This window comes from Martes martes (genome assembly GCF_963455335.1).
Source record: "Martes martes genome assembly, chromosome: 6".
Taxonomy (NCBI): Eukaryota; Metazoa; Chordata; class Mammalia; order Carnivora; family Mustelidae; genus Martes; species Martes martes.
In genome coordinates this window covers 68337273-68351559 of record NC_137893.1, presented here as the reverse complement: position 1 = coordinate 68351559, position 14287 = coordinate 68337273, and the positions used below count along the sequence as shown (strand labels likewise).

The window sequence follows — 14287 nt, the reverse complement described above, 5'->3', positions numbered from 1 at the left end:
TAATTTGTTCATTTCGCGTAGGCTAACTTGTAGCCATTATCTTTCTCTTTCAGATTATTCTTTTTAAAAAATACTCAAATGCCAGAATTCTTATTAACATTGGTGGTAAGACTTACTATGTGTACCCATGGGAAAATTTTATTTCAATGACTAGGTTTTTTTCTTTCTTTCTTTTTTTTTTTTTAAAGATTGTATTTATTTATTTGTCAGAGAGAGAGAGAACGAGCGCACAGGTAAGGGGAGCAGCAGGAAGAGGGAGTCTGATACGGAACTCGGGACTCCATCTCAGGACCCCTGGATCATGACCTGAGCCAAAGGCAGACACTTAACAAGCTGAGCCACCCAGACACCCCACTGATGACTATGTTTCATGGTCGACTGCTGATATTTCTACTTATGTTTCCGTCAATTCATACCTTAATTAATGCAGACACAATTCACACCAGAATCCTTTGTGACTGCAACTCTCCCATCTTCTAATACTTAGAAATAATACACAAGTCTTAGCGGAACTCTAGCTGGTCTTGTGAAGACTATTTCAATTACAGAATTTTAAAAGTATGTGTTATGGATCCAGATATGGCAATTAGTCTCTTAATAACAAAGAGAACAATCCTGCATCTGCTGGAAGAGCTTTCAAGATTCTTTAAAACTTTGGTCACAATTACAGCTTGTTAAAGTTGAAAGAGACCATAATCCAGCCCAGAGAAAATATATGTAAGAAACTCACGTCCTGGGAATGAAAGAGCTTACTCAAGGTCACACTGCTACCAGGATCTGATTTCAGGAAGTGTGTACGCACTCACAGAGAGCTTGCTTAATTAGAAATCTTTCCTATCGTCTCGCCGATTTTCCTACCTCAGCAACGTTCTAAAAAGTCTGATTCTAATCAGGGAATTGCAATACAAATCACCATGAGATAGAGCTATGTCTAAAGGGGTGAAATTTAAGGCTGTAAGGCCAAATGCTGGCAAGGATTTGGAGCAAAGTGAACTCTGATACACTGGCCGGTGGAGTATAACCTGGTATGATGACTTTAGGTAACCACTAATTACAGCTAAACATACATGCACCCTGTAACCGTACTCTCAGGCACGTAAGTGAGACAAAAGAACATGTAAAAATGTTCAGCATTGCTCATAACAGCAAAAAAGAGAAACAAAAAGCCAGAGACATTCTAAATGTACATAAACAGCAGAAAGAATAAACAGCCTGTGGTTTGGTTGAATATGGAATACTATGTAATAATGAAAACATATGACCTACAGCTACACACCAGAACATGGATGAACCGTACAAATATAATGGGAGAAAGAAGTCCAGCATGAAACATAATACGTGACTCTACTAAAGTTAAGAAATTGGGACTATCAGTCAGTCATGTTAGAGGTTTACCTTTAGAAAGTATGGGGTGGATAAAACATGAGAAAGGCTTCAGGGTACTGGTAATGTTCTCCTTCTTGGTATATGTGGTATATGTGGTATTGTAACAGACAATTTATTGAGTTATACGCTAATAACTGGTATACTACTCTCTATACATTATTGCTCTATTTTTTCAAGATTAAAAAAAATGTTCAGTTATGTGATGGATTTCAATAATTTATTCTGCTTCTTTCAAAAACATGAGTTACTTCTGTGTGTTTTTGCAACTCTAAATAAGTCTATGTTGAAATAATCTACAGAAGATAAATGATATCATTTATTCAAAAATGAATATATTTTTCTGGGTTTGGTTGTTTGCTTGCACAAGAATGAATGGTCCCAGTGAAAATATCCTACTCTGCTTTACCTTATGTAATAGGCTCAGCCATTTCCACCCATAAAGGCTTGTTCACCCTTACACTACCCATCACTGGTAGGAATTTGTGTCAAAGAAAATACAGACAGGTGATAATGGGTAACTGGGTGTACATCTCATCTCCAAATACTACTAATAAAAATGTTACTTGTAAATATCTCAAGCCAAAGCTTGAGCATTAAGTCCAAGCATTTCTTTGATGCATGATCATCTTCTAGACCTGGGATAACAAATAGTTTTATTGACATGCCAACTCCTGTCTATTGGGAATGGTTGCCTGGAGCACTGGATTGAGAAAGACTGGATGCCACGGTGGGGCCATCAACGGAACAGTGTCTGTGCCACAGGCAAAGGATAGAGCAGCTGGGGCACAAATACCCTGCTGACTCTGTGACAGAGTCAACAACAAGACACTTTCTCTCACAGGGTAAAAATATTTTCTTCATCGGGATCACTTTGAGATCTAAATAACTTTCCTCACTGCTTCCACCTCCACCCCCACCCCCTCCTACAATCTGTCAATAGAATTCCATATTCAGGAAAATTTTCAAGTAAATAGTTACACTAAGACAAAAATACGTATTTTCTTAATTATTTTAAATGCTCTAGAGAAATCCCTAATAAAGTTCTAATCTGTTATACTTATTAGTCATTCTTAAAAAGTTACATTAATATAATTTCTATCTATTATATATTTATGAATTTATAATGTTTAAATATTTTAATATAAACTATATTATTGTAATATGATTTAAATAATTCACTAGTAAAGAAAATTGATAAGACTACAGATTTTTAACAAAAAGTAACTTAAGACAAAAAAAAATTAAAAATATCTTGTCTCATCTGTTCTACTCTTTGCAAGACAGAACTGCCAGGATATAATACTAGTTAAAGAAAAAATTCTAATCTTAATAAATGTTATTCTTGGGTCCCTCCCAGAATCAAAAATCTTTTTGATTGCTATTTTCTTTTTTGGTATAAACTGAGCCATAAAAATTAATATTTTACAAGTTTTCCCTGATCTTAATCAAAAGTAGTATCAAAATAAACTTCTCCCACTGCAGTATTTAGGGAGACGTTAGCTTTAGTTGAACAGGTGCACATATTCTAACAAGGGTATTACCCTACTTACAGCATCTTCTTTTAAGATTTCTTTTGTGCAACTAGATAATTTGTCCTGACACAAATTTAAGAGATGCAAATGTAGTGTGAAGAGAAACACCTAAATGTGGTGCAAAGTACCATCTTATTCAATCACATTCAGTATTATTAGCACTACCAGATGGGAAAAAAATGAACTGAAATTTCACACTTCTGCCTTTCACTTCCACGTGATTTCTTCATATCCGATTCAGTGATGCACACGGGGTAGGTTAGATCTTTAACACTAACAAACTCTACCTCATCTAAACTTCCCTTCATTCAGACACTGACTCTCAGAATTAGAAAAAATACATAGTGATGATTGGTTTCACTACATTCATGAACCCAAATCTCAAGTGAGTACTCAACATGTGAAACAACCCTCATTCCAAGGTATGTCAATCCTCTCCATTGTCAAAACTATAACTAATCACTTTCTCCTTTCCATAAACATCCCCTAGCCTTCCAGCCCCTTCTCTGCCTAATGCCCTTGGCTCCTAATTCATTTAAAACCAGCCCACTCAGACAGTCTGCCCTATCCAATTCTCTGCTTTTTAGTCTCTTGGCAGCATGAGACACAGATGATGCCTCACTCAGTCCTGAAACACTTTTTCTGATTTCTGGAAATCCACCAGATCCTGATTTTCTTCTTACCTCCCCTGTCACTTGATTCTTCATGCTTTCTCCCTGCCTTCCTGACTTCTACATTTTTAATGCTCCTGCTCTCTGCTCCTACTCCTTTGTGATTATTTTAGACCCACGGATTCAAATACTATTTATCCTCTGATGACACTCTGATCTTCAAATTCATATATCTAAACTAGATGTCTGACATCTCTACTTAGGTGTTTAAAAGACATCTCAACATTGGGGAGAGTATGTACTATGGTGAGTGCTGTGAAGTGTGTAAGCCTGACGATTCACAGACCTGTACCTCTGGGGCTAATAACACATTATATGTTAATTTAAAAAAAAAAAAAAGACATCTCAAACTTTACTTAGCCAAAAAAATTCTGTTTCTGAACTACAGTCCTTCCCACCTCAGTATATACTTGGCTGCTCAACGCAAACACGGAGTCACCCTGGACTTCCTTCTCTCTCTCTCAATCCACCCACATTCATCAGCAGGTCTTGTTGGCTCTGCCTCCGAAGAACATCCATCAGTTCCCTCTGTCCCCACTGCCACCACGCTGGTATGAGCCAACATCACTCACCAGACCCCTGTGATGGCCAACAAGTCCCCACCTCAAATTCCCCAAAGTCTACTTTCTAAGCAGTAGCAGCCAAAGCAATCTTTTCAAAGCACAGATCTGAGGGTGTGTCTTCCTTCTTAGAATAAAATCTAAACTCCCTGACAGCCTCCCTGGCTCAGGGTGGCCTGTTTAGCCTCCTCTCTGATTTCTTCTCCAGTCACTCCTGCCTCACATGCTGTGTTTCAGCGACACCAGACTTCCCTTTCTAGTTCATTTTCTGAACACCCCAAGCTTTGAACTGCTTCAGGATTTTAATACCAGCTATTGGCTGCTTCTAAATGTTCTTGTCATACATCTTCTCACTCCCAGCCCCTTCTCGTCCTCACTCAGGGGACCATCTCGGCTAAGGCAGCTTTCCCCTCAGGTACCTGCTCTCATAGTACTCTCATTTTCATCATAGCCACCATGTAGTTCATTCTTTTTTTTTTTTTTTTTACTTTTTAAAAAATTTCATTTAAATTCAATTAATTAACATATACTATATTGTTAATTTCAGAGGTAGAGGTCAGTGATTCATCAGTTGTATATAACACCCAGTGCTTAGCCCTCCTTAATGCCCATCACCTGGTTACCCCACCCCATTAAATTTCTTCTTACACTATGAAGTACACGAGAACAGGGCCTGAGGGATCTTGCTTATTGTTGGATTTCCAGAGTCTGGTACCATGACTAGCAAGCAGTAGGTGCTCAATAAATTATTTGCTGAACGAATAGAGAATATCTTAATTATAAGACAGGTAGTCTGCACCATTACTCTAGTGTTTAAACCTCTAACTAACAGACCTGAGAAACAGTATCTGACCACCATATACTCGTCACTTAGTAACAGCGACTACACTCCTCCTGAGCTTGGCAATTCTATCCCTGAATAACCAGGAGTATTCAAAAGCCCTATCCTTCTAGAGCTGAAGCCTGGCTACTGTTGCTTCTATTCATTTGTGGAGACCTTCATGATCATGCAGAATACCTTTCCTGTATTTTATATAAGACAGTGTTTCCAATATTTAAAGGTGGTGACTATAGCTTCTCATGGCTGAAGAATCCTAGTACTTTTTTTTTCTTTTTTAAGAAAGAGAGAGAGAGAGAGAGCGCATGTGTGAGCAAGGGAAAGGGCAGAGGGAGAGAGAGAATCTCAAGCAGACTCCACACCTAGCACAGAGTCTGATGCGGGGCTCGGTTCTCATAAACCCGAGATCATGACCTGAGCCAAAATCAAGAGTCAAATGCTTAACCAGCTGAGAAACCCAGTGCTCCAGGCCTAGTCTTAACCCCTTTTCACAAGGCAGAGTTGTGGTTCTTCCCACCACACTCCCCCACAGTCCAAAGCTGCCCCGAAGCACACAACAAAGGCACATACTTAGTTATGAGTTATTCCATGAATATGCAACTCTGGCCCAACATATCACTCCTCATCTGGTTGGATCAACCGATCTCTTTCTCAGTGGACATGACTTAAGTTAACTCTTACTTCCTTCCAGTTCAAGCCCACATATGATCTCCAGTCTGTGTATCTGTCACACCACTGGATGCTTACTGCCTCTATGATCTCAGTGCCTACCCTCATTCCTCCTCCTCTTCCCAGAATTCCTAACACGTTCCCTTTTCCCAGCCCAAAAGATCTGCCTGTGCTCCAGAGGAAGGCTTCCTGGTCTCCTTTCTTACACAAAGGTCCTGATTTTCCCACACATGTAAACTAAAATTATAACCTCTCTTAATTTTCACACATGAGCCCAAGGCCAACCAGCACTACTTCTAAAAAGAAAAAGAATCTTGTTTTCTTTGGCTTTTATTATTATACCACTGTGCACAGCAGCACTTTTTTAGAACCATCTGTAATCTACTTTTACTCCTTTTGCCTCCAAAACATGCTGACACCTCACTGAAATTATTCGGGTAGAGTAGTAACTTCTGGGAAGTTAATGATTAGATAAGAAAACACGGTTTGGTCATCTGAAAACATTCTTTATTTTCACAGTGTGTTAACCCATTCTGGTAAAGAGAACAGGAGACTTAACAAAGTAAGCTGAAGAATAATGCTGTTTTAACACACTCTAAAAAAAGTGTTCAGGTAATATCCAAAGGGGCAAAATGCTGATCACAAGGTAACTAAAAATAATCCACATATGTGATTAGCTATGATTTGGAAACAAAATGTAAAACAAAAGAACTTTCGGTTCAAATCTGCTACAGTGATCTTTTAAACTATCTATCTATCTATCCATCCCAAGGAGTAATAATTTCTAATAAAATGCTACATGGGATTGGTCTACTAGGATAGTTTTTGACAGGTGTAGCACAGATAGTTTGTGGGAATTCTGAGAATTATCTTCTAGATCTGTCTCAATGGATTAAAATGTTGCCTCATTAGTTACTCCCTGCTCCTTAAAGATGGACCGTGTATTTTTCCCTCTACAAAACTTTATTTTTAATAAATGTAAACTCTTCTTGGTACTCCCCAGTTCCAATCCTATGGCATTTAATCAACAAGTCTCTTTAATCTCATCCAGAACAAGATGATTTTAAAGCAAATATAAGTATCTATCCTTTTAAATCTTTATTTCATTAATAAAATAGTGTATTATGTGCATGGCACTCTACAGAAAAATGCAAAAGTATTATCTCTTCTAATGCAATTATCTTTCACATTCACTCTAAAGAATTCTAGCCTCCTTTTTTAAAAAATTTTTTTATTTTTAATTTTAAGAGTTCTAGCCTTCTAAAATCTGTTTTTAGAGGATTGCTTCTCCCTTTCTCAGTCTCTGGAGTTGTCCTATTATGAACCTCTAAGTTCAGTTAAGAATAGAAAACAGTGAAGTCAACTTACAACATTGTGTGATCTTCTGGATGTTAGAAGAGATACGCTGGGCCAGTAGAGCGGGGTCACCACCAACTCCCGGAGTGTAAGACATAGCTGATTTGCTTATTCACTAATTTCATCAGATGTTGGCAGGCTGGACAGTTTTCTAAGCAGTCACCTACAAAACAGAAGTCACATAATTGTACTTTTAAAGTTATTGACCTACATTTTCCAAATTATCACCTAACAGGGTTGAAATATGGCAAAGGGACACATCGAACAGTAAAACTCTCATGGCTATCCAAAACACTGGCCTTTTAAAGGTCACAGTCATGTTAAGCAATTAAAATAAGACTCAAATTGTACATTCCCTTTGAAAACTTTGATCTAAGGATGAGTTGCCAAGTCCCTTTTCTGTGTATAATTTTAATTGTTTACATATTTTCTCCTTAACTAAAGTGCCAGCAACTATAAAGCAGGGTCTACATGCGATGTATCTTTCTTTCTCCAACATTTAAAAATTCCTGACAAGGGGAGCCTGGGCGCCTCAGTGGGTTAAAGCCTCTGCCTTCCGCTCAGGTCATGATCCCAGGGTGCTGGGATTAAGCCCTGCATTGAGCTCTCTGCTAGGCAGGGAGCCTGCTTCCCCCTCACTCTTTCTGCCTGCCTCTCTGCCTACTTGTGATCTCTGTCAAATAAATAAATAAAATCTTTAAAAACAATAATAATAAAAAAAAATTCCTGACACAAAATGAGTATTTACATATTTATTAAATGGTATACAAACTTCAGGGTGTCCCTAGAAATGTCACTTTATCTAATTTAACACACAGAGGAACAGCTTCGGAACATAGGACTGATGGGTCTCTAATTGTAACAGCTTAGGTCAACTTTGAGAGGCAGAGCTAACAAGTAAGGGGAAAAGGGCATGCTCCGTAAAACGCTCACCACACCTTGCCAACAGAGCAAGGAGAACACACTCCTTTTCCAGAAGCCCGCATGAGGACAGGAAGCAAAGCTGGGGCACTGCCACAGGAAGGAGGCGAGAGGGAGCTCTTTTCAGTCTCAACGCATGCCATACCACATGTGTCGCGGTTTGGAAAGAAAGAAGGAAAGGGTATGCCTGCAAACAGGATTGGGCACAGCACAGACTCTCAACAACTCCACACCCATCTTTTCACTGAGTGCACTGACTGCAGCAAAGCTGTAGGCAGTCCATGTGAGAACCAACTCTCTACTGAGAGTCTGCTACGTGGCCAGCATCAAATGAAGCACTAGGGAGTCACAAGCAAACAGGACAATAAGAATCTGCTTAATTCATGTTTGTTATTTAGGAGAGGGAAGAAACTTAGTAGAGTAAAACAACAAGAGCAACACAAATCAGCAAAAGGTCATGTGCTAGGCAAAGGTGAGAGGCTAGGAAAAAGAAATTTTCACCATTGCCCTTATCTCGAAAGAATTTATGACACAGAAACAGAAGATGTGAGTACCTGGGTATGACTGGTACGGAAAATGACAAAGGCAAAGATGTGAAGCCTGGGACGGGTAGACCCAGAATGCACATACAGAGCACTTGGCAGTGTGGAATTTCGGGAAGGCAGGTATGGTTGCTAGTCTACCTAGGATCAGGAGAGTCGTGGCTGGGACAAGTAGAAGACAACATGGAGAGAAATGACCCAACATTTATTGCCCATCTGAGAAATGAAATGCATTTCACACAGACTGTCTATTCTAATTTTTAAAGCCTCCCCCTTAAAAGGGGATAGTAGCAAATAAATCTTGTTTTAACAACAAGCAAACTGCGGCTTATAAAGATGAAGTAACTATAAATGTAATCCAACCACCGACCATGTGGAGGTGGGATTCAATCCCAGGATTTGGGCTCCCAAGCCACCCATGCCTGCTACACACAAAACTAAGGTCATGGAAGAGGGAGCACCCTGAATGCTGGGTTTAGTTTTAATACATTGCAATAAGAAGCCATGGAGATTGCTGGTAGGGGAGAAGAGGGCAGTTCTGGCAGGAAGGACACCTGTAGAACTGCTGAGACAGGCAGAACAGTACTGGCTCCATAGCTGAAACTCTGGTGCAACGTGGAATGTCCCTGGCCACCATGGAATTCCAGGGAACTTTTAGATGCTCTCCATTCATCCCTCATTGATCCACAGGTCCAATTTACCTATTCTGGGCTCTTCAGATCTCACCTAGTCCTATGGATAGACCTAAATCTCAACTCAGACAGCAGAACTGCCTCAGGAGGACAGCAGATGGCCTTGGCCTTGGGCCTGCGGCCACCCGAAGAGCTGGGGCCCAGTCAGAACAAGACTGGACCGAAACCAACACTAGCGCATGCATCCCACAAACCACCAATTAGATCTTGAAATTCTGCATCTTTTTTTTCAATAAAACCTTGAGATGTAATTCACAACCATGCGATTCACCCATTTAAAGTGTACAATCCTGTATACTAATATAACACTGTTTGTTAACTATCTTAGAATTAGAATTTTAAAGAACATTAAAAAGTGTACAATCCTATGGTCATTTTTCATGTCTCTGCAAACTCTCCCACTGTAGGCAACTACTAATCTACTTTATGTCTTCATGACTTTGTCTGTTCTGTACATTTCCTCTGAATAAAATCACACAATGTGTTCTTTTGTGACCAGCCTCTTTCTCTTAGCATGTTGCCAAGGTCCATCCATACCGTAGCATGGATCAATAGGTCATTCCTTTTCATTAACAATTAATATTCCACTGATGAAAATAGGCAATTCTCTCCTGGCTCACTGACACCTTTCCTTTTCCTTTCCCCATTAACTAGAGCTCTAGAAAAACTGGCTCACTGCCAGCACAAACATATGAATGAGAAAACATTTCTCATTTACTGTCTTCAAGAGGCTCCTCCCTCCACATACATAGTATTAAAACATTCCCCTTAACCCTCAAAATTCATGAGAGCCTAACCTAAGCCTTCTCCCTGTTTTTTTTTTTTTTCAAGACCCCCTTTTTCCCTCTTCAGAGAATCAATCAATTGGCTTAAAACACCACCAGTTTTCCGCATCCCTTTACTCAAGCAACTAAATTCTCAAAGTTCCTGCTGTTGAGATAACTGGGCTTCCTTCACCCAAAGAAGGGCTGCTGTTGGACTGGCTGGATTCTCCTCAGAGGAGGGGAACAGCGGTTATCACCTCAGCCCTGTGTTGAATGAAGAATGAAAAGAAATTTGCAAATGATGGAAGAGAAAGAGCCATTAAAACTCCATTGGATTGACAATGGGTAACTCTTATTTCCAAAGCACTGTGCTTAGGACTTCTAGATTTCTTTTCTCAGTCGATTCTTACGGCAGACCTCTGAGGTAGGTACACTTATTCTTCTGATTTTTCACATGAAAACACTAAGGCATAACAAGAGTAAGTAACTTGCTTAATTTTAACAGCTAAAATTTGAAACTACATCTTACAGCACATATTTTTAAAACACTAAATCATACTGCTTCATCATGTAACAAAAATTCAGGACAGGTGAACCCACTCAATTAAAACAAAACAAAACAAATTTACCACCTTCCTGCAGACTACACTCAAAGGATGAGGAACAGGCAGCTACATGAGTAGATCAAGGTAACATAGCTGAATAGCTTAGTCCTTTTCTCTTATTCTGCTAATAGTGGTATCTAGAAGACAACAATGACTGGCCCTTCAGATGATGAAATATGAGAAATAAAGGAGCCAAATGACTAACTTTACTGCAAAAACATATGCACAAATAGATAAACCACAGTTACAGCTAACTATAAGATGACTTAAGTTTGTGATCTGTGCATATGGACTAGAATCAACTAAGTTATGCGGATAGCTGCTGTCCACATCAGTCTCCAGCACTTAGCCCGAGCTAACAAGCACTAAAGGACTCTTGATGACTAGTTTTTTTTTTAAGATTTTATTTGTTTATTTGATAGAGAGAGATACAGCGAGAGAGGGAACACAAGAAGGGGCACTGGGAGAGCGAAAGCAGGCTTCCTGCTGAGCAAGGAACCCGATGTGGGGCTCGATCCCCGCACCCTGAGATCATGACCTGAGCTGAAGACAGACTCTTAACGACTGAGCCACCCAGGAGCCCCTCTTGATGACTCTTTTTGAAAGCTCATTCAGAATTCTGAGTTTTATTGCTCAGAATAACAATAACCCTTTATCTATACCTGCTCTATCAAATATTCAAATATCACATGTGAGGCCAGGGGCTTATAGAGCTCTTGTGTAGAACATTTCCATCACAGCAAAAAGTTCTACTAAATAGTGCTTATGTAGACATCTCAACAATTACCTTTCTATGAAAATATATAGATTGTAAAGGGAAAAAAGGAAAGAGAGGATCAAAGTGCAACACTCATCACAAGGATATTCTCAAGACTTTCTATAGAACACAAATAAAAGAACAAAGGGAACTGTGAAATCTTAAGTGTCAAACACTATCCCCAGGTACTACTCCTGGACACACTACAGAATTCCAAGACTTCCAATAAGCATAAATCTAATGCTCTATAAATCAAGCATGGACAGAACCACAGAAATAGTTTCACTTTCTAATTTGGGAGTACTAACATAAAACACTGGACTTCCCTCCACACCATGCGCCAGAATGTAAGCTCCCCGGAGGGCAAGGTTTTGTCTGTTTTGTGCACTATTCTAATCTCAGTACCTGCTTGTATAATAGGTACTTAATAAATATTTGTAGATTGAATGGATAAATGTACCTATTTCCTAAGAACACACACCTAGTCTGAGGATAAATAGTTATCAATCCTAAGTCACTACATTCCAGTGTCTTCTTTCAGATCCTAAATGTACTGGGCTGATTACTGCCTTAGGGCCTTTGCTGAGTGTCATTTCCTATCCCTAGAAGGTTTCTCCCATGATCCCCACATGACTGACTCCTTTACACCAGCAAAGTCTCACTGCATGTTGGATAAGTCTTTGGTGACTACTTGCATCTAAAATGAGAAATCACCACTCCTGCCACTCTCTGTTGATCTAACTTCCTTTATCGTAGTGCTAATCACTATTTAAGATGATCTAGGTGGTATACTGCTTATTATCTATCCATACCTCGTCGATATAAACACAAGACAACCTCATCAGCCTTGCAGAATCCACAGTATCAGGTGCACGGTAGATGTTGCATGAATGTGAAGGCGATCATTCTAGGGATGTGAGCATTCTCTACCCAAACCAAATTAACTGAATTCTTTAGCTCAGCATCTCCATCTGTTAAACTATTATACTATTTGGTTTTACTCACAATACCAAGGATTCTTTTTCACCCTTCCCTACACCAAACTGTCCAATGGAATCATGACAAACTTTACTCAGACTTACTGCCAGTGTTTTATATAATTTACTTTTCCACCACCAGCACTTGGCTGAAGTTTGATATCCTAACCAAAACGGGGCTATGTTATTGGGAGCAGCAGAAGCAAAATAACTGAAGAAAAATGATGCAGACATTAATGAGGTACTATGATATATTAACTTCTACAAAAAGTTTGAAACAAGAGCATAATTCTTAATTAGTCACAGTCTGAGACAAACTCCTCAAAGCGGCCTTCAAAACAGAGGCCAGCCACATCACAAGACACTGCTAAACACTGCTAGAAGTCTCTGCACGGGTGAGGCTAAGGCTGCTCCAGAAGAAACGTCCACCTGCAACATTACTCAACACACAGCACTTCATAATCATTTTCTTCCAGATTCTGCATATGTTTTAAATTACAGTCAAAATACACTGATGTGAATTAAATAAAAAGTAATGTATGTATACAAGAGCCAAGCAAATACAAGAAATTTGAGAGGGAAAAAAAATACAGCATTTGACCAAAAGGTAATGTTATTTTCTTCTTTGTGTCTAAATTTTTAAAAAGCAGGAACCTAAAAACAAGGAGCCGGGTGGGTGGTGGTTGGGGGGGGGGTGTCTTGAAATATTTTATGTATTTTTAAAGGTCTTTATGTAAACCAATTAATGACGTGTACTGAAATCAAAGAAAGTTAGCTTGCCTTCAAGCCAGACAGAAAACCAACTACAATGAGCCTCCGAATAAATGGATAGGGCTCCTTCACTACAGCCATCTATTTTCAGTTCCTCTGTTTTCGCGAAGAGAACTTTAAAGTGCGTTTTCTAACTCCACGAGTCGCAAAGAGGAAGAGGTCACTTGGTGTCCCGCTCCTGGCAGAAGCAGGATTCCCGAGCTCCGCCCCAGCGGGCCCCGGCGCCGGCCCCGCCCGGGTACGCGCAGCCCGCCGGTGCACCGGAGCCAGCGCCCCAGTCGGGCTGCTGCGCGGCGTGGCGGCGCGGGGCCGGCGAGGCCGGCGTGGCCGGCAGGGCCTGCCTGACCGGGGGCGTGGGCAGCGGCGGTGCTCCCGGGCTGGGGCAGCGCCTGCCCTCCGCCTCCCGACCACAGCGGCAAAGCGCAAGGCGGCGGCCACCTGACGACGCGCACAAACAAGGAGGCGCGGCAGCCGCGGGGACTTCGCGCCTCTGGGGCGCCGGGCCTGGGGGCCCCCTCCCCCCCAGGCTGCGCTTACCCCAACCTCCTCGGCTTCCTCCTTCTCCTCCTCTGGCCGCGGGCACCCACGGGCCCCAGAGCCCGCAGCTACGGTTCTCAGCTGATGGGCGGTGGCACTGAGGCTCCCAGCCCGCATGCGCACAATACAGCTCTGGGAAGGAGGCGGGGCTGGCTCCCCTCTCGTTGGTCGGCGAGATTGAGTGACAGCCATTCTGCCCCGCCCCCTCCGAGTCTCAGCTAAGGAATAAGGTACCAAGAAAATCGCAAAGGAGATGTTTTTGAGGCCTCGACTAACGGAAGGCAAACGTCTTAGCCTGCGTCCAAAAAACGAGAGGAGGAAACGGAGAGCATCCTTCTTTATCGGGTGATGGCGGCCTCTCTAGACTCGTATCTTCAGCCCGCCCCATCAGGTCCTGCCCATCTTCTCCTTACTCTGCAGTAGAACGTATTCAGGGCTCCATTACAAAATGCTAAAGCAAATATGCACTCCTAGGGGAACAATGACAAAATAAGTGAAGAGTCACCCTCGTGTGCCCATTTAGTAGACAGATTTTCATAGCACATACAGGTCGTTCTAAGCACCCTTGAAGGGCAGGAAGTAGTTTTAACAGGGTTTGAAAAGAGCAGAGAATGTTCTGATGGTAACTATTCGAACAATGCAATTGTTAGATAAAAGCATCGATTGCTTTGGGTGAAAGAAATACTGAGAAAATTAATTAGAAGATAGA

At 41.0% G+C, this 14287-nt stretch overlaps 1 protein-coding gene across 2 annotated transcripts in view; it reads right to left on the bottom strand.

Annotated features, from left to right (window-relative positions):
* The window catches only part of STX7 (syntaxin 7), a 44992-nt gene extending 31299 nt beyond the window's left edge, over positions 1-13693 (bottom strand). The window contains exons 1-2 of one of the 2 annotated variants that reach the window (XM_080807271.1): positions 13579-13693; positions 7025-7175 (exon numbers count right to left, since the gene is read on the bottom strand). In XM_080807271.1, the coding sequence (XP_080663397.1) occupies positions 7025-7109 (85 nt within the window). In that variant the 5' untranslated portion in view covers positions 7110-7175; positions 13579-13693. Of the gene's footprint in view, positions 1-7024; positions 7176-13578 lie in introns of those variants that run through there. The other variant, XM_080807272.1, reaches the window with a different exon arrangement.
* Between the last annotated feature and the right edge of the window lie 594 nt (positions 13694-14287).